Genomic DNA, 20,388 nt, shown 5'->3' with positions numbered 1-20,388 from the left:
GCCTTTTATAAATGTTCTTCAACTAAAAAGGGGAGAAAAACATATAACTTTCAATTACTAAAGCATAAATAGTAAAATAGTACTTTTTTTTTTGGAAAAAAGAAGAAAATAGTACTTAGGTTGGTGATACTACTGTTACTACCAATTTTAGCCCCAACACTATTTATTATTTATGGTTTTATCCCCCACACTACTTGTTATTACGATTTCATCCTAAAAACTATCTAATTGTTTACGATTTCAACCACCGGCGTGGCAAAATGCTAAATTTCCATCGTCGCCACTTCGCAGATATCGCAATCTCTCTGTCTCTCACTCACACGGACACGCTTACTGCGAGGGATCTATGGGTGCTCCGAAGAAGCCTCTGTTGCTAATTCTGATAATATTTTCGGACTATTTTGTATGCGAGATTCTGGCAGAAGGAGTCACTAAGGGAGAAGCCAAGCAGCTCAGAGATGAGGTCATTCCATTCTTGATAGTATTCCAAGTTGTATTGATACACTTCATTTCAACAATAGTTGGATTGATATCTTTCCCGGAAAAGTTAATTCTTTTTTTGTAAATGCGCGATTGTTTTCTGGTGAATTGTTTATTGTTTCTTGTGATGTTTCATTGTGCTTTGCGAGTTACTGGATGTTATATAAGATAGGGGTAAAGTAAGCAGTACGGTTATGGATTTGTAGAGTTCTAGCGTGTTTGATGTTTGTCTTGGATTTTAGTTGAATTGGGTTGATTTTGAGAGTAATTGCAGAGTGATTTATTTGATTTGGGCGAGGGACTAAATGGGGTTTGGAGGACTGTAAGAAGATAAGAGAAAGCAATGTACACTGCGGATTGTGGAAAAAGTTCTCTCTTTTTATGCCGACGGGACAGAAAAACATTTCAAAAGATGTACATTGTCTCTATTGTTTTACTTCTCAAAAGTTGTTTAAGAGACTTCTTGAAAAGAAAAACATGAAAGCTCTGGTTTTAATGGAAGAGTGCCTCTGCTTCCTGTTTTGTTTATTTTAAAGACTCCAATATTTTATCAACTTTTATCCTGAGGAAAAATTGAATGAATCTTGTCTTTGATTCTGCATCAATTTTCCTTTGTTTACATCGAATGAAAGTTCTTTTCAGTTTTAGAGGGTGGGTTGATGTGTTTCTGGTTGCTAAAAACATCTGTATATGATATAGGTGCGTGAAATGTTCTATCATGCATTTGATGGATACATGAAGCACGCATTTCCACGAGATGAATTGAAACCCTTATCATGCGGAGGGGAAGACACACTTGGAGGATATGCATTAACATTGGTGAAATCAACAACCATTTATTTGCTTAATGTTTTATGGCAATTGTAACTTTAACGTTAATCAGCTTTATAGTATATCGTGTTTCTGTACTCAGATTGATTCGTTGGACACACTGGCTTTGCTTGGTGATAGAGAGCGCTTCACTGTATCTGTTGAATGGATTGGTAAAAATCTTCGATTTGATATTGTGAGTATAGATTTTGTGTTTGTCTTGCATGAAAATGAACTTATGAATGATTCCTTCCACATGGTTCAGTCCGAACTTCCATCTGTTCATGTAATTTTGATTTTCTTAGCACACTAAGGACAACGTAAAAGAAGGTATATATCTTGCTTATAATGTCTCATATCTGTGATAGATGACAATCTTCTTTTTGTATCTGGAACTTCTCGTCTATTCTGGTGACAAGTTAATATGAAAAATGCCTCTCTGGCATTTCTTTCATTTGCTGTCTACTTCTGAAATGATAGACAAAAATTAACAATTTCGTAGGAGTATCATTTGCCTTCCTTTTTATGACAAACTAGCAATGTTGACTAAGCATTTTGTTGCTAGGATCTGCAAACTAACTCCAACTTGGTTATGATGACTTGGGATATGTATTCTTTACCCAATAGGGAGACCAAAAGAAAATGAAGATGGTGAAGTGGCACTTGGAAAATGTGAATTATTTCAATAATAAATCATTTTTGAAATTCTGAATTTCCCCATCTTGTTTCTGCCTTCTATCTTCCTATATTGTTGGCTATAATGATTCTTCCTTTCTTATATTTGTCTTGTGTTCTAACTTGTATTTACTAGTCAAAGGGTGCGGCGTTATATCTCTTTAGTCTTTTAATCTGTGTGGAGCTGGAATTCATCTTGATTAAATGTTTGATGAGAAGAAATTTACACACTTGCAGAGTTCCAAATTTTAACTACTATTATTTCTATGATAAGGAAGTTAACTGTCAAAGCATGTTGACAACGTAGGTAGCAGTACTCAGTTTATGAAAGCTAACTCCCTGGCTAAATTTGGAGCTCTTATATTATTGTGCAGAATAAGACAGGCTAAATCTGGAGTTCTTTATTATTTTGCAGAACAAGACAGTATCTGTCTTTGAAACTACAATAAGAGTACTTGGAGGCTTACTTTCTGCTCATCTCATTGCGAGCGATTATAACACGGTATAACTTCATGGACAGAAGATCCTATAGTCATCATTGTTTGAATTCTTTTCGGTTCCTTTTCTACATACAGATTAGGGATTTTTTAATTTATTCATTTTTCTGTTGTGGGTAAATGATGGAAGAATTTTGCCAATGAATTGTTATGTAGTAAAAACTGGTTTCTATTTTGTGCTTAATAGTGTCTCCTTCACACAACTGATGGAACATGATACTGGCATAGACATCTTAAAAACTTGATTGCCACCTTATTATAGATATGGTTGCTGCTTTGGTCTCATGATAATATATAACATAAGTGCATGGCGAAAAAGCACTGTAAATGTTTCCAGTTTATCCAGAACTTGCAAATGGTATTTTTGAAGTTTTACTACTGCAGGGCATGAGGATACCCTCATATGATGATGAGTTACTTCACCTGGCAGAGGATTTAGCTCGTAGAATGTTACCTGCATTCGATACTCCTACAGGTATCATCTGTGGATTATTGTGGCTTTTAAACACCAGCTCAGTAAAGTTTGCTTGCACTGGATATTTTTACTTAATTCGACTCGTATACCTATATGGAAGTTAACATTTAAAAAAACATGTGTTTCTTACTGGTAACATCTTCAAACTTGTATAAGCTACCAATTTCAAGTTGTGTACACTGTCGCCAATCTTTATTTATTTCCCAGTAGTGTTTACTACAATTTCATCTTCTTTTGTACTGGTGTTATGTATGATCTTTCTGATATTTGTAAATCATATTTTTCTGCAGGAATTCCTTTTGGGTCAGTCAATCTAATGCATGGAGTAGATGAAAATGAAAGCAAGGCAAAGACTCTTTGTATTCTCTTCACCCTCTTATTGTGCTGCTTATTTCACATATTAGTAAATAGTTATAGAGAATGCAAAAGGATAATAGTCCATTTTTTTGGTTTTCCTTAAGAACCATAAGATGCCCCGTGATACCAATTCCATCTAATTTCTTGATTCTTTTGATTTTACTCTCTCCCTTTCTGCACAATTTTTATGTCAACGTAGCACATGTTTGAACTGCTTTTGAAGGACATTTGTGTGAATTGACTGATCTGCGTCCTATAGTTCTCTGGTAGTTATGTCATAGCGTTCCAAGATCAATTCAGTCTCGAAGTTATCCTTGTCTTGGCTTTATAGCACTAGTTGGATAATGCTTTCTTGGACTAATTCCTGTAGTACTTCTTTACATACAACACAGCAACTCCACAATATAGGAAGTTCCAAGTTCATCTCTTCTAGGTCTGAGGTTAGAGGATTTGTGTTTGAGTATTTCAAGTATATTATATGATGATTGGCAATTAACACATTGAATGTTACATATGGGCCATGATGAAATTAGATTTCTTGTATGTCTGTTTGTAACCGACATCTCACTCGTTATTCCTTAAAAATTGATTTTATCCATCTTGCTCCTATTGATGATTTTGTTTGTATGGAATTTTAGATAATAATACAGATCTTATTTGTGTAGATAACATCAACAGCTGGTGGTGGGACCCTAACATTGGAATTTGGTGTTCTTAGCCGCTTGACAAATGATCCCAGTAAGTGATACAGTGTTATATCCTTATGCATGGAGACATTAATCTTTCTTCTTTTTTTTTTTTGTGGGAGTGGGGGTTGGGGGGTGAGTGGATTTACCATAAATCCTCTGTGGGTAAGTGGATCTGATTTTCTTACTTTTTCAAGAGTCTATATCTTGAGATAAAGTAAATATATCTTTCTAATAAGATGTAAATATTGGTCTGGCTGCTGTCATGATTGTTTCCACATTGATCAGGTTGCAATTTTGATATTCATCTTTTATGCAACAATGCGTAACTGGGAACTTCTGCTGGATGTCTTGGAAGTTATACTGAAAACTTTAGAGAAATTGAATGTGCGCTATTCGATGTGATGCCTAATAACATCGATAATGTAATACAGTGCATTATTTTTGGACATATATATCTTTTCTTTTTCTCGATGATTTATATTTTTGAGCAATAGCGAGATACGCTCTAAGCGAGTTTTGGCATTTTGGCACACGGTTTTCATTTTCCCAGTGTTTGCCTTGTGGATTTGTAGTTTTTGAACAAGTGACAAAGAACGCAGTTCGAGGACTATGGGCTCGCCGTTCGAGGATTAACCTAGTTGGTGCTCATATAGATGTTTTTACTGGTGAATGGACTCAAAAGGTTATTTCTTCAACCTGGTAACGTTTTTGAAAGGAGACTTATTTTGCTATAACTTATATCCGATTCTACTTAGATTGTAAAATCTGATGTTTGCTTAAGAAGTGTCAGTTTTGGTGGTTGTATTTATTTGTGCATTATGTGTTGCCTTTTTCCATCGAATGGTGTTATCTTTTACATAAATGATGCCTTATTTTGTGTAGGACATCTATTTTAAACTGCATGTAAAACATGCAGAGAACCTTCCTTAAGATAATCATGATTTACTTTTATCTGTCACATCTATGCATATGATGAGATGAATATGATGTGGCAATCTTAGTTGGTACTTTTGTTTTGAGCTGCAGGATGCTGGAATAGGAACCAGTATAGACTCTTTCTATGAGTATCTACTAAAGGTGAGTTCTCTTCTGTTGGAACTGTGAATCTTCATTGTACTATGCATCATCGCATGATGCAAAGCTCAAATTTGTTCCAACCAATGCATTTGAAGCACCTATATTTTCTCTCCGTGGCTCTTATGATGAGGATGATCTTTTAAATTCGACAGCAGTTCTCCTGGAATGTTTTTTCTTGTCTTTGAGATGTTGGATGATCTTGATGCTCTTATAATCCACTCATTTCCCTATGTAATTGGCCCTTGAAAGCTTAAATCCCATGTGGTGTATTTGATCTTCATGGCCGTCTATTCTGATTTAGCACCCATTAATTGAACACTTGATGTTATGTCCTCTAACGGCCCTGTTATGGTATGAAAAATTAGTTCTTCAATACTGGACTTCATTCTCTCATTGGTTCCTATGCATTACTAATATATATTTTTCTACACAAGTTGATAACACTAGGATGGTAAATTTATGTTTGACTGTAGTAAGTAGTGTCACTACCTGTGAACTCAAATGTACTTCTAGAAAAATAATTAACCTTTTCACTAAAAAAAATTGTTCTGTTGAGAATTCTGGTAGCTGTTAGAATTTAAGATTCATAACTTAATTAGAAGTAATCATCTAATAAATCAATAATTTTCCAGATTTATTTCCTCTGGCTTCATCTTCAGTATGACTGTGTCTCCATCTTTCAGTTGCAACACTAGGTTTTCCTTTGAGCTCATCTTTTCTATGCTTTGTGGTTAATGCATTCATGAGTTCTATTAATCTCATTGCCAATTATAGCAGTCGTGAGCATGCTATGAGTGAGTAGGATGTGAAGATGAAAGCGGATTAGAAGACCATCTAGATGCTAGATAAATTGTCAGAAATTATATGGATGTAACTTTCATTTAAACAGATGAAAGAGACAATTAGGTTTATTTTGTAAAGTTGCCATTTTGACAAAGTACAGCACTTACATTTTGCTTCATTTTGACTTCCAATCATGTACTGGATCTTGCAAGTGTTTAATTCCTTCCTTTTCTAATCATTATTTAAATTGCTTTCAGGCTTATTTATTGTTTGGTGATGAAGAGTATCTTTTCATATTCCAAGAAGCTTATAGGGCAGCAATGCTCTATCTTTATAATGATCCTTGGTAAGTAAATTTATCGACGAGCTCTTCCTAATTACATATTGAACTTCAGCCCTGTTCAACTGTTATGTCTTTCTTCATTTTCACTGTTCAATTCATTAAAGAAATATACTAATTATGTCTTTAGTTATTTATAGGTATGTGGAGGTAAACATGAATTCTGCCGCCCTTGTTTGGCCATTGTTTAATAGCCTGCAAGCATTCTGGCCTGGCCTTCAGGTAAGTTTTTTATATTTATCCTATATGTTGGTTTATCTCCATTTTATGTAGTAAAATTTCAGTATTGCCTTAAGTAATGAAATCTGCACATGATAATTGTGGAAGGTTCTTGCTGGGGATATTGAGCCTGCAATCAGAACTCATGCTGCCTTCTTTAGCGTCTGGAAACGATATGGTTTCACTCCAGAGGGTTTCAATCTGGCCACTTTCAATGTTCAGGTAGTCTATTTACTGCCATCTTTGTATAACCTTTTCCTATTGTGCATCTGTTGTAATTTGAGAGGGCTGACTAAGGCAGAATAGAAGTTTGTAGATCAGTAAATGGACCAGTACTTCTAGATATCTCTTTATTTAGCTAAGTATGCCCTTAGGTTATAGATAGGATTCCATGGGAGGAACACCAAAGACGTAAATAAGACTTAGTTCATTAGAAAAACAATTGTTTCCAATTATTTGAGGTTCCCAAGTTTTTCAGTTGTCATTTTTTTTTGCCCTGTGCTTCTTAGCTTCCGTGCTTATCATTTCCTTTATGTATAGTTCCTCTAACATCATGATCTTGTCGTCAATTGTCAAACTTGTCACAGCAAGGTCAGAAAAGCTATCCACTACGTCCAGAATTAATAGAAAGCACATATTGGCTGTACAAAGCTACACGAAACCCCAGGTTTGCTTCACTTCTGTGAAGAACACTTTACTGAAATCAGATATTTCATGCTCTGTACTATGTAAAGCAAAGAGAGGTTCTGGGGGGGTGCCTGCTTGAATCTTTCAATACTATGGAAAGGCTGAGCCAACTAAATTTGGACAGGGAGGGCCCTCCTTCATCCCTATTTGGGGTTTGAAGTAGGAAATATGTTGGAAGTGAGGAAATATCCATGTGGATGACTAAAGATACTTAAATGCTTTACCATATGCTAACACTCGTTGTTTGTTTCATACTTGCATTCTTAACATTACGCCACCATTTGATGCAGGTTCAGTCTTTTAGTTTTTCTATAATGTGAAGAAGCCGTCCATAAGTGTACAGTTCTAATTACTACAAGGTCCCTTTATTAGATCAATTCTGGAATTGGGTATTTAGAACTAGAACTATAGTATGAGTCATAAGCATTCATTTGTTTCTCCAAATTTAAGGTAGTGTATGTTATTGTTGTGATTAATTGGGATTTTCTTGATGCGCTTAGTGAATTTTTCTCTCACTGATTGCCTAAATATATCACCTGAATGCTGAAGATTATGAAAATTGAATGTAGTTACTCCTCCATAAATGATATATCTTCTTAAACATAGTATAACAATAAATAAAATAGTGCATGTCTGCATTGAATTTTTTTTTATAAATTTATGCAATCTGAAGTTTGTCAAAATTGCATAGATTTCTTGATGCCGGCCGAGACATGCTTGCAAGCTTGCAGTATGGGGCTCGATGCACTTGTGGATATTGTCATATATCAGATGTAGAGTTTCACCAGCAGGAAGATCACATGGAAAGCTTCTTTCTGGCTGAGACTGTAAGTACTTGGGGGTGTTTCACACGTCTGATTCTGAAGCTTTTATGCGCAAGGCTTTACACTTTTCCCTATGTACATAAAAATTCCTTTTTACGAACTACCATGTGGAGACTCATCTTAAAATGCCAACCTTAGGCTTGGGAACTTAAGAATGGCATCGGGTTCAAGGGAGCACCTTTCAGACTTATTCTTGATTTCTATTTTGTTGAGTCTCAACATGCATTCTCTCTCTCTCTCTCATCTTCATTTGCTTTATGTTAACTCTTTCAGGTCAAATACTTGTGGTTGCTATTTGATTTGGCTGCTGGTCCAGATAATTTGGTTGAGAATGGCCCATATAAGTAAGTTGTTGACATTTTGAAATCTGTTTGGTGAACCTTGTGTTAATTCATTCTAACACTTGACTTTATTGTACCTTTTCTGTTTTATGTGCTTGCCTACCGACACTCAGCAGCTGTGGGCAACAATATGTGATAAACCTCCATAAAAACTAAATCATTTAATTGTACCATAAAGCCAGTTATGACTAAGTTTTTGTTGTTATCGTTCACAGTATGGAGTATTTTCTGTTTTCTTCGAAGTAGCTTGGCCCCGCTGCCATTACTCTCGCTAACTAGCATGTGGGAAAAAATCTCCATTTACAGATACACCTTTAGCACTGAAGGGCACTTACTTCCTGCGACTCCACAAATCTCTTTAGTGAGTGAACATTGTTCATACCTTGGAGCATACTGCAAAAGCAGCAACCTGAGGCAAGAAACATACTCTTCAGACAGTGTAAGGGACTCTACGGACACAAATACCTCAGAATCTTTTACAGACACAGCTTCCACTAATTCTCTATCAGGATCCAGTTTTCGAAAGTCATCTCCCTCAGGATTGATTAAGGTCAGTACAGAATGCAATGTGCTTTTTTCTCATACTAACTTTCTACTATTTTTGCCTTTTCTCTCTCCTTCTTCATGACAGAACTTTGTGAATGCTTTTCACTGGATGTGGTGAAGCATACCAAGTTTGAAGTGTAGGTTATTAATATACACTTTTTAAAAGGGAATACACAAAGCACAGAGTGAAATATGTTCTTATGAAGTTAAAAGTTTAGGTTATAAATATGCGCTTCTAGAACTTGACAACAAATTATGCAAGCAGCATAAAAAATGTGATGTATACTTTATTTATATGGTGAGCCTCCGTCTGTGGATGACAGGGGTTCTGTCCAGCACTAAGTCATGGGCAGAGGTATGGCATATCATATGTCGCCTCAGAAGGTAGTCTTGAGGAGTCATCAAGCGCGACTCAGGTTGCTGTTGTTCAAGATTCACCCGTTTACAGTTCCGACTCTCCACCATCTGATGTTGATGAGGATCCTGATCATTGTAAGGAACCCAAAGAGGATCACGGGGTACCTCTGCTGCAAATTGAAGCTCCACGAATTGTTAATGAAACACATGGAGATGTGATTGAAGGCTAACTTCAAACTCTTGAGAGCTATTCATTCTTGCGAGAGAAAGGCAAATGATTGACTATTTTGAAGATTCTAATTTAAGCCAAACGGCGAGATTAATTGCGGGCTTCTTCAGGAGCTTCACTGGTGGGGTTCTTGCTATTTGCCAAAGCACTCCATTCAAAGGGTGGAGAAGTTGTCAAGGAAAATGCCTCAATCTCAGGTGGACATTAACACACACTTAACCGCCCCTTGTAGTTCTAATTAAGAACATGTTACAGTGTGTACCATAGTCGCTTTTACAGTTAGTTAGGATTCTTGTTGACATTACGAGCTTATAAAAGCTCATGGACTGCAGATAGAAAAGATCACGACAGTTTGGCAACTAACCTGTCCAAGTCCTGTTTGAGGCTGATGCTTAGTTGCTTCTTATTAAAGTTTCAATGAGTTCCCAAGCAAGGATGGAATGGGGTTGGCAGACTTGGTACAACATATGCAGATTGAGTGAAAAGGTGAATAACTTGGATATCTTGTCTTGCTTCTGAGAGGGCCTTTTCTTTTGTAAGATTTAATGGTTCATTCTTTAATATTAGATGATAGAATATCTCCAAATTGTGGCTTTTAGTTAGTATTTTGAATTGAAGTCAATTGTTTATTTAATCTACTTCAATCGTTTATTTAATCTAATTTAATTCTTCGGTTTATGTTTTTCCTGTTTTTTGTGATAAATATAACCACTTTGATTCTAATTCATTTATAAATTAGCTGCTGAATACTATCATAGTCAACTGTCAACGTAATTCTTAGACCATGCTGCACTTTCTGAGTCACTGATTGTGCATGAAGATGCTCGACAAATTGCCAGAATCAAACCTGTTTTTGTGTACTTCAGTCTTCGTGTAAGCTCAAGATTTCTGGACCATAAGAATCCAAATCTCTCGTCCGCAATCCAACACCTTTATTTTCTAACTGCGGGTGTTAGATCTACATGGTTGAATTTTAAGGTTCCAATGCTGATGAGAACGTGGTTGAGTGACAGGGATATGGGATTATGGTTTCTTGTTAAATCCTGGATTGGGTTTGAAATTTCTCTGGTAAAATGGGATGTTATTTCGGTGAAGGTTATTGGATTAGAAGGATGACAAATGAAATCCAATGATACAAAGAACGTCGAAGAAATGATTGTTGCAGACATTTCTAAAATCGTGTATAGTTCTAGACTTTCTTGATCACATGCAAAGGCCTAATATGAAACCAGATTTAGTATCTGCTTTAGTAGTGTTGAGTAATTGAAACGACAGATAACTTGATGAATGGGGGATGCGCCATTGGAAGAAAACACTAGGAAACTAGATTCCAAACCCACCCTCCGACAAGCATTATGATAAATGGTGCACCTCCATGAATGTGCTGGACTGCTTAAAAAGATTTTCAAATCTATTGCGCTACATGGTCTCACCAAATCAATTGGTTAGACCAGTTAATGTTCTTGCCTCTAACTGAAATTTGCTAGAGACAGATGATTCAAGATTGAGACCGATAATTCAAGAACATGCATTCTTGCATTGGTGCTTGAAGACGGCATGATTTTGCTAAAATGAAGTGGTTGACGAACTTGGGATGTGAAGAACAGCTGAATTTACAAGACTGTAGGGTACACAACTTTATCAAAATAAATGTATCGCATCCAGATCCAAATAGGCTATACTTCACAGTAGCCTTGCTTTCTAAGAGATGAGCTTCTAGAGATATAACAAGAACGTATGTAATGCATGCCTTACTCTACTCCGCACCATCTCAGTTATCTGTTCTCACTAATCCAAAAAGTATGGTGAGCAAGTGTATGGAGAAAGCGTCTGCATTATTTAGACCACGGACGTTCAGCAAACTAGAACACTGTTAAGTGTTCATCTAGTATTCTGAATTCTTCAACTGTGGGCAATAACTTTTCTTTCTTATTTCTTTTTGGCAGATTTATACACCTTAATCTCTAAGGATGGAGTAGAAGTTAATAAATGAAATGAACACTGTTTGCAGGTATGCAATGCCGTTTTACAAGCTTCTAGTCATCACACCAAAGGAGATGGTTGCCAGGTCTGTAGCTGATTTGGCTTATCTAACAATTCATAGTTACCACTTCTTATTAATGTTCAGTTCTGATTTTTTATCTGCTGACTTTATGACAGAGCACACTGATATTAACTTCGGCTAAAGGTATGCCATTCAGTTTCCTGCCTAGTTGAGCTTTTCACGGTTGAGTTGAAGACTGGTTTGGAATATATTTTGGTCTATTTTGTCAGCTGTTTGACTTCAGCTTGTTTAACTAAATGCATAAATCCAAAAATCTAGCTTTGGAATATCCTACTGTGTCTGAAAGTAATTCGTTACTCTGTAAAATCTGAGTCTTTAATCTCCTCAGTTTCTCTCTTTCGATGCATGAAACTCTAATGCATGAATACGATCAAACTATAATCCATGAAAACATGTTGAATGACAAACATGAATACACTCTTATATTGTTAGAAATACATGAAAACATTTCGAATGACTCACAAGAGATGGAATGACTACAATGATGATTCTAGTAAAATCTAGTCGTAGCCCACGTGGCACCTATTCTGACTTGAGTTATCTGGACTTTAGGTTCATACTTGCGGAAAAATTCAAAAATCTTATGTCAACTTATATTAGCCCCATATCTATTCATCTGAGTCATTTGGTACAACATTTGTTTCTAGGCTGCACAATTCAATTTCCGCCGTGTGCTTTGCTTCATCCACGAGGTTTTTTCATCTCGGCCAAACTCTCCTCCCTTTGTCTTTTATCTACTCATTCTTAAATACTAATATTTCCTTCTCTAGATGTTTAAATTTTGTGAAAGATAGATCTTATAGCCATGTGAAATATTCCACGACACGTTGAACGTCCTGAACTATAACTTAATACATTAATGGTTGAGTTGGCTTTGAGTTTGTTCAACCATCAGTGGAGATTCCAATTCACCAAAGGCAACATCTTCGCAAGTGATTGGTTATGAACACTCATTTTATTTATCTAGAGGCTATTCAGCCAAGTTTATTTAGAAAACTTCAGATTCTGAAACCAAGTTTTCAGGTGTTTGTACAAAATAAAAATGATGCGACTTATAATATGATTACTGACGATAATTCTATAATTCATATAGTCCACATCAAAGGAGTTTCCTAAGATACAAGGATAACATCCTAACACTTTACGACATTTTATAAGCTTTTAAGCATTTTATTTGCAATGGGGAACGCACCTACAATATATATACAGGTGCTGTTATAGTTTCCAGATTAGCATAGTTTCATTTTATTCCAAGTCCCAAACTAAGCAACTTAGGATGCTAATTTTCTGGACATCTGATATTTTACTACCCTTCTGTGCTTACTGGATTAAACTAGATTAAGACACAAAGTCATAGATGAAAACTGGAAAAATTGAGAACAAGATTGTTTCCGGGCATTGGGGTCTATACATTGGATACCTGCTACAGGTCTAAAAAAATCTTCAAACTCTTATTTCCATTGATAATTTTGAAAACTTTGAAATGTCCTCAACATTTTTGACTTCTGAAAACTAGTGCAAGTTCAGTTCACTTCAGGCTTGAAGTACTATCTTGATTTACCTTGAATATCCTAATTGAGAACCTATTCTTTCAGAGTACAAAATTGTATTGTAAAAGAGTGGAGTATAAAATATTGAGTAAAGCTGCTTGTGGTTTTGGCCAAACAACTCTGACATCTGTGAACCACTGTAAGGATTAATACTAAAAAAACCAAAAGTGGGAGAGAGTATTGCAGATTAATATGGGAGTTTAGAATTTGAGAATCATAATCTTTTTGCTCTGTGTAGCTTTCTGCCTGGTTGTTTGCAAAAGTGCAAACATGTGCACCATGACCTTGTATATTCCTAACATGTGTAAGGGCCTCTAGTCCGATGAACCTGTACAATAATATATAAATTCTAATGCATATCTCTAAGCTACCAGTTAATTTATTGTGCTGAATATAAAATATTAACCTCTTTTCCTGAAAATTTTGCTTTATAGCACAGGGCTCCAAAATAGCAAATCTTATACAATCTGCAGCATTGTGTAAAATATTCAATGCCCACAAAGCACAAAATATTTTCTTGTTTGCTCAAAAAGATTCTTTGAAGAAAAGATTATTACAACTATTTCTCATGCCTTGCCTGCCAATAAGCTAGCATGATGGTTTGGAATGACTTTGGATGCTCTATCTCAAAAATATATTACATTAGAATAACAGTTCCCATCACATGAAAATTTAACAGATGGAATCTTTTCTTTTCTTTTTCTTGTTGTTTAAGGCTGAGGGGCTGATCTGCTTTAATGATATGCTTTTCTATTGTGTTTACCTAAAAAATATGTGCTTTTTCCATTGTAATTACCAGATGAAATATCAAATTACGGATGGAATAACTTAATCGAACAGTGCATCATAATATCATCTTCCTGCAATTCAATTCTTGACCATCTTGCCTTTAAATTGATTGTGATTTACCGGGAATATTGGACGTGAGAAAATTTAAAGATATCAGGACTTAAAACGTTACATGAAGCAACATTCAGGCCTCTTGACATGTTAGCTTAATTTGATCATATAACTTATCTATTCCTCCTTTATTTTCGTTGGTTTACCGTGTGGTCCTGTTCGTGCAGCTAAACTGAGCTGGATCAATGATTAGCAAATACATCTATGCTCTTTTTAATTGAGTGTGGAAGGTAAGATCCTTGATTTATGATATATTAACAGAAAAGAAAATCCAGAATAATAGCTATTTGTATGATTAGCTTTGAAGATCTTTCTAATGGTAGAATGTCAAACTGCTGTAGTATTAATCATGAACCAGAAACAATAACTATGTTTTCTGAGGTGCTGTCAAGTATTGTTGTTGTCAAGGACATGTTGATGGTTGAGAATGGCTAAGATGTTCTAATATATATCAGAGATCTGATGGGCTCAGTGTTCTAGATTTTGTTGATAATTTCTCAGTTTATTAATGAGACTTGCAGCTATCTTTCTGAGGTGAAACTCAAGATGATCCGATCAAGAAACTCTAAATAACAAGATCCCAGATGACAAATAATCGTGACTGCTTTCGTTCTTAATCTCTGTCAATGAATATCACATTTGAGAAAACATAACCAAAAGTTGAATAAATCAATCAGGATATGTATATATTTCTATACAATTTCTGTGACAGCAACACTACGTCTAAGTATATATCCGGTTTTGATGGGATTTATTACAAGCAAAACACGCGTTTAACATTACATGATCCGAAAACCACCAAGGTTTTCATGTTGTAACGGGTACGTACGTATCAAGAAAACTGTAATTACTATATATGGTCTTCCAGTTGAACCTCTCAGGTGAGGTCTGGAGAAAAGTAGTGTTGAATACAAGGGAATTTCAAAATCTAGATTCTTCGAGAACCCAAGCTGTAAGATGATATTCTCCACCGCAGAGATATCATCTTCTTCTTGTCTTCCTTGGTCGGATGATACTTAGGACCAGGTGTTTCTCATAGAGCACCACCCAAGCCTCTAGCTTCTGATCCTTTCATGATTCTCAGTCTCTTGCAGGACGACATGAACATGCTGCAGAATACACATTGCAACAACAACATCAGTTTACTGTACCAGTTGCGTGTATGTATATATAAATGTGTGTGTATGTGATAGAGAGAGAGAGAGAGAGAGAGAGAGGAACTTACTCCCATGGAACATCTCCAACAAGCATCAAGTCACCATCTTTGTCCTCATATGCAGGTGCATATTCAGATCCTTTATAGCCTTCCCTCTCTGAGTATTCACCTGATGATGCAAACAAGAACATAACCATCATTAGCACGATTAAAAAAATCATGCAGAAAAAGGCCAAAGACCATAACAATCTTCAAAGAAATCATCCCTACCTATGGTGAGTTTGAACATGGTTTCCAAAGCCTTAAGCAGCTCAGGATATCCATTGTAAACTTTCAGATCAATCTTCCTGAGGTAAGGTGCTCCATCCATGCTCACTTTCACATAAATCCCAGATTCAGATTCTGTCTTTTTTGGCTGGAGATTGTTTTTCCTGTAGGATCTCACTGGTGGCCACCCAACTATCTGTGCCCTGTCATCAAATACCAATCAAACAGGTCAGTTACTAACTAACACAAATGATTTAAGCTTCAGTTTCTATGTTAATGAAAGTAAAGAAAATGGTCTTACTTGGGTGCTGGTGCAGTCTCATGCTCACTGGACTTCGCAGCACAAGTGCCCTTTGATCCACTTTCTTCAACCGACTCCGGCGAGGCTCTCTTGTTATTCTTGGCAGCAGAAACCATCTCCTCACATTCATCTGTGCCTGGTAAGCCCAATCTCAGTTCAGTTGCCTTCAAGTTTAGATCACTTTCATGGGCCATGATCATGCCTTCCATTTCTTGCCAAATGAGAGTCTTTAGCTGAATTTCAATGATCACTATATGCAATGAATTGCTTGCTTGAATCAAACTGAGCCTTTGTGTTCAAGGTTGCTGATGAGGTTGTGTATGTTTATCTGTTTCTTGGTGATGTCAAAAGCAGCTTTTGTTTGTTTTAAGGGAAAGTTTGGTGATAACACACAAAGGATGAAGGTGGTTTTATAGATAGAATGAAAGTATGATATATGCGTATGGTGGGGGTGGTGCATTTGGGCAAGTTCTTGGTGCATCTTAATGCATGAATTTCGGACAAAGGCAGGTTAAGCTGTCGGCAGCACTTGCAGCAGCTTTGAGGCAACTGCTACTGCATTCAGGGGACAAGAGAGGGACAAGCTCAACCGCCCATATGGAAGACTTTTTTTGGAGGGGACGGTCAAGATGCGTTTTGGGGGATGTGGGAGTTAAATCAGGTTCATCAGATTTGAGGGGGTTGGGGAGATGGGAGTATGCCTCCCATGTGAAGGAGAGGGTCCACATGGGTGTTGGGTATGGGTATGGTATGACCATGTGGGCCTATCCCTATCAATTCTTGGATTACCTAAAATTTTACAATGTAATTCTCTTAGGAAATGGCCGAAACAACATTTAGAAACGTGTGATAAAAATAAAATAATTTTCAAAATTATTTTTATTCTAAAGTTATTTTTACTAGAACATAATTTATATAAATGAACAAATCACCAATAAATTATTTATAATGGTGCACTTATAAAGTATTGTAAAATTATAAACTCACCCCTCATAATAAAATGTCGTGTCAAAACAATTAGTTGCATTTGTTAAATTTAAATATAACGTTAGATCAGACTCCATACGTCCAAAATTTTAATACGGGTAGGTGGATGGGGCTAGAGAAGGTTCGGAGGAAGGTTCATTTATGTTTATCATAATTTAAAGTGGAAAAATGCTTTACTTAAAAGCGTAAACTACTAAAAAAAGCTGCAATAAACAATGTGTTAGGTTACTTATTTAGTTATGAAACTTGACTCACCAAATGTAGTAGTAGTTAGGAATCGCTTATATATAACTAAAACTAAATTTCTTACGGAAACTATAAATGTACGTTCAAAATATTGAACAACCCTTATTTATATTTTTCTACTAATTGAGGGATATATATATAAAAAAGTTTTACACATAAAAATAGCCATACAATCAGTTTTGTCTGAATATACAGTTGCAGACAAAGTGCTTACTGGTGAGAGTGACTTAGTGGAAAAACACAAACACTTTTTCTTTCTTAGTCTTTTGTTTGTATATAACAATGTGAAAAACAACAAACCTAATGTAGTTGTGTTATTATGACATGTTTTCAAAATTGTTATGCTGTTTTCCTTTTCTTGTTTGCTTTTTGAAAAAGTATATGTTTTTGTTTTGGCATAGCAGCTATGATTAATATTTCCATTACTAATTTATTTAATATAATACGTTCATTAATAACAAATAAATTACGATCCGTTAATTGAGAAAAAGAGTCCTTGCAGAAATGAACACATTTGAATCTTGGGTAAATTCCACCGACATCATTTTGGAGTTATGTTTAATTACACAAATATTGAAAATTGTCCTTTGTAAAATTATAAGTACACTCGTTGACGGCATGTTGATAATTTTCCTCTTGGGGTGTTTGTATACATTTTTGTTCTTGAAGAAGTGTCGATGTAAATTACCATTACAACTTTAAGGGATATATTTTTAATTTTTCAAAGTGTAGAAATGTTTATAATTAAATTAACCTCAGAAGATGTTGATACAACTTACCTCTCAATCTTTCGATATTTTGCTCATTTTATAACCCTTCTTTAGTTCTTGACACTCGATCATGGTTTTTTTTGGGACGATTTATATTATTTCTCGAACTATTTCATTAAAATTTTCACTATCAATTTGGGGTCTACTCTCTCTATATATGTTGTCATATTTTTCTTGATATTATATATATATATATATTACTACAATTTAAATAGTATCATATGTTTATTTCTTGGATCAAAAGTCGCCAAAGAAAAGGCTTCCCGTTTATATACGTTAACCACTTTTAGAACCCTTTTCTTCATTCTCACGACTTTGAATCTTCCTTGTTCTTGCTACCTAATCGAATTTGGGGGGACGTCCAAAAGTTTTTCTTTAATTTAAATTCAGTCAACAAGACTCAACAGGAATTCAATTTATTCAGATAATTACATTTTTGTTAACCAAAATAACAAATTAAATTCTTAAATTTGTAACCTTGTAAAAGCGCGATTTCGATCGATCACGCGTTGGTTTGTAACCCACCTCAATATCGAGAAATAGAAAATTAGCAACAAAAAAATCAAGTGACATTGCAGCTATTATATTGTAAAAGTTGGTATTAAAGTATTAACAAGAATTTGGACAAAAAAATATGCAAAAATTATCATTAAAAATAATTAATGATGCATATATAGATGTTGTCGCCAAAGCCAATCAAGTAATAATTTTATTTGTTGTCATTATAGATGTCTTACTGATTATCTATAGTAATATTTTTTTTACACAATTGTTGTAGCGAATAATATATAAAGACAACATAAAAATTATTATTATTTAATATATATTTTTAACGATAATTTTAAAATCATTGCTCGATATGTATCACTATTACTGTATTTTTTACATCGTAGTGCTCGTACATGCATATTTGCCTAATAGTTTCTATTATTGTTTTTTAGAATATAGTTTGTTGTGAAGTTTTTATATATTTAATTGGTATTTAGCATATTTTAATATATAATACGAATAAAAGAGAAAAAACTAATAATTTCCATACTTTTAAATGAAATTCTCATTTAATGGTGCTTTTTTAATATTAACATGTCTAATTTTCAATTTTTTTCTAAATCAGAAAATAAAAAATTAATATAAAATGAAAAATCATCCACAAAATGCCAACTATTTTGCATCTCAAGCAGGGTACATTGTATTCAGGCAGGAAAAGGAAGCGTAAACGCGTGTTAATAATGTAATTATATATGTATCCTACTAATTAATGTATAATGACAAAATAATTGCACAATTATATATATTATACTAATGATTTGATCACTATAATTAGAATAATTAGACCAATTAATCAGATATATACACAGCTTATTATTTTTCCTTCATCTAATATTAAGTTATTATGAATAATCCCGACATGCTTAAGACAATACGGAAGCATATCGAGTTAAATTCTTACATGAACTAGTCAAGATTACCTTATCCGCGTACCATAATTTCAGAACAATCATAAAAATTTCACCGATTTTAATCATTTGAGTTGACTTCATATTATTTATTTTTGGCTAATGCATTGCGTTATATGATTAATGAACAAAATAACGAACTTTGTACCAAAAACATTGAGAAATTAAAGGCGGTGGCGAACAAGAATTATTCTCTACAATTCTTTCCGACATCGCTTATAATTTTTTTTTTCGGCACCATTTCATTGAAATAAATTCTTGTTATTAAAAAAAATGGAGATTTAAGGCGGAATACTTTTGACTAATAATAAAAATAATTTTTTTAATAGTATATAAAGAATAAAGATGCTTAATTTATGAAGATACCATTTTATGTCTGATCTTTGTGGAACAATTACCCTTTTATAATTCTTTGTTCCCTTTTCTTGTCAGGTTCTAAAATTAATACAATTTTAAAAGAGTGCTGCAGAGAATCTATGTTTAATCAAAGGAGGAATAAGTTCAGGTTTTCAAATTATTATTAAGAAAATAAATTAATTAGTGGTGTTTCTTTTATTATTTTTTATTTTCAAAAAGTATCTTTCCTTTATTTATTCTACAAGACACAACCTAACATTAAAACAGGCGGTAGCACCTTGTTTTAGTTTTATCTTTATGTTTTATTCAACGGTTATCTAATAAACTTGAGACACATTTTTATCGTAGAGAGAACGTAAATTCGATCTTCTAATAAATTAATTTTAAGATTAATCAAATTACTACAAAAAATACAAATCAAATTAATCAAAATGATTTTACAAATTAAAATTAACCAATAGATTTGTATGGCAAAAATAAATTTCTTGACTTACATCACAAACTTCACGAAATTTATACGTATTATGTTTGAATTTTGGTAGTATATCTAAGATATATATACCTTTGAAAAAATCAAAAGTTAAAGAAATTTCCAAGTTATGCTATATTTGATGGAAACTTCATAGAATTTCAGTTGAAGTAGCAAACAAATTTTGTGAGTACAAACATTAGAGCTGTTTATGCTGTCTATGTCTTAGTAATTGCAAAGTTGCTTTGCTTTTTTGTCATTACTGTTTTCAACAACACACCATCATAGCTACTGTCAGTACAATAATATATGTCTATAATTATATATATGTGTGTGTATAAGTGTGTGTTATGTTGTGAGAATGAAAGCTGTAAATACAATGAGCTAAAATTTGGAATTTGTCTGATAAAAGATAGTGATACACAACAAACAAAATTAAAACATATGCCATCAGGTTCAGGCAACTACTCATACTTT

The 20,388-nt window shown here is 34.4% G+C and overlaps 2 protein-coding genes and 1 long non-coding RNA gene across 5 annotated transcripts; 2 read left to right on the top strand and 1 right to left on the bottom strand.

Annotated features, from left to right (window-relative positions):
- Positions 1-227: 227 nt before the first annotated feature.
- On the top strand, positions 228-10,062 carry LOC105171632 (Glycosyl hydrolase family 47 protein). 3 transcript variants are annotated; one of them, XR_002287903.2, is made up of 18 exons: positions 230-463; positions 1,180-1,299; positions 1,394-1,486; positions 2,381-2,467; positions 2,847-2,937; positions 3,228-3,283; positions 3,960-4,032; positions 4,556-4,665; positions 5,010-5,060; positions 6,101-6,189; positions 6,324-6,405; positions 6,511-6,624; positions 6,990-7,069; positions 7,781-7,916; positions 8,187-8,257; positions 8,561-8,804; positions 9,124-9,583; positions 9,719-10,062. XR_002287903.2 is itself a non-coding variant. In XM_011092802.3 (17 exons), exons 1-17 carry the CDS (start codon positions 347-349, stop codon positions 9,385-9,387), a joined length of 1,878 nt encoding a protein of 625 aa, XP_011091104.2. In that variant the 5' UTR covers positions 230-346; the 3' UTR covers positions 9,388-10,062. The 3 variants fall into 3 exon arrangements, 1 of the variants encoding a protein (XP_011091104.2); XR_016067834.1 differs by lacking the exon at positions 9,719-10,062 and having other exon boundaries at positions 228-463; positions 8,561-8,937; positions 9,124-9,264; XM_011092802.3 differs by having other exon boundaries at positions 9,124-10,062.
- Positions 10,063-11,186: 1,124 nt separating this feature from the next.
- On the top strand, positions 11,187-14,357 carry LOC148786760 (uncharacterized). Its single transcript, XR_016067835.1, has 2 exons — positions 11,187-11,454; positions 11,547-14,357. It is a non-coding gene; the product is annotated as an uncharacterized LOC148786760 (long non-coding RNA).
- A 204-nt stretch (positions 14,358-14,561) lies between these two features.
- LOC105171635 (auxin-induced protein 22D) lies at positions 14,562-16,113 on the bottom strand. Its single transcript, XM_011092807.3, has 4 exons — positions 15,626-16,113; positions 15,328-15,527; positions 15,127-15,226; positions 14,562-15,010 (listed from the first exon to the last, which is right to left on the bottom strand). Exons 1-4 carry the CDS (start codon positions 15,832-15,834, stop codon positions 14,935-14,937), a joined length of 585 nt encoding a protein of 194 aa, XP_011091109.2. The 5' UTR covers positions 15,835-16,113; the 3' UTR covers positions 14,562-14,934.
- Positions 16,114-20,388: the final 4,275 nt, after the last annotated feature.

The sequence above is a fragment of the Sesamum indicum genome, linkage group LG10 (genome assembly GCF_026168435.1).
Source record: "Sesamum indicum cultivar Baizhima isolate 11 linkage group LG10, ASM2616843v1, whole genome shotgun sequence".
Lineage (NCBI taxonomy): Eukaryota > Viridiplantae > Streptophyta > Magnoliopsida > Lamiales > Pedaliaceae > Sesamum > Sesamum indicum.
Note: the sequence above shows the minus strand (reverse complement) of the source record. Positions and strands in the feature narration are given on the sequence as shown.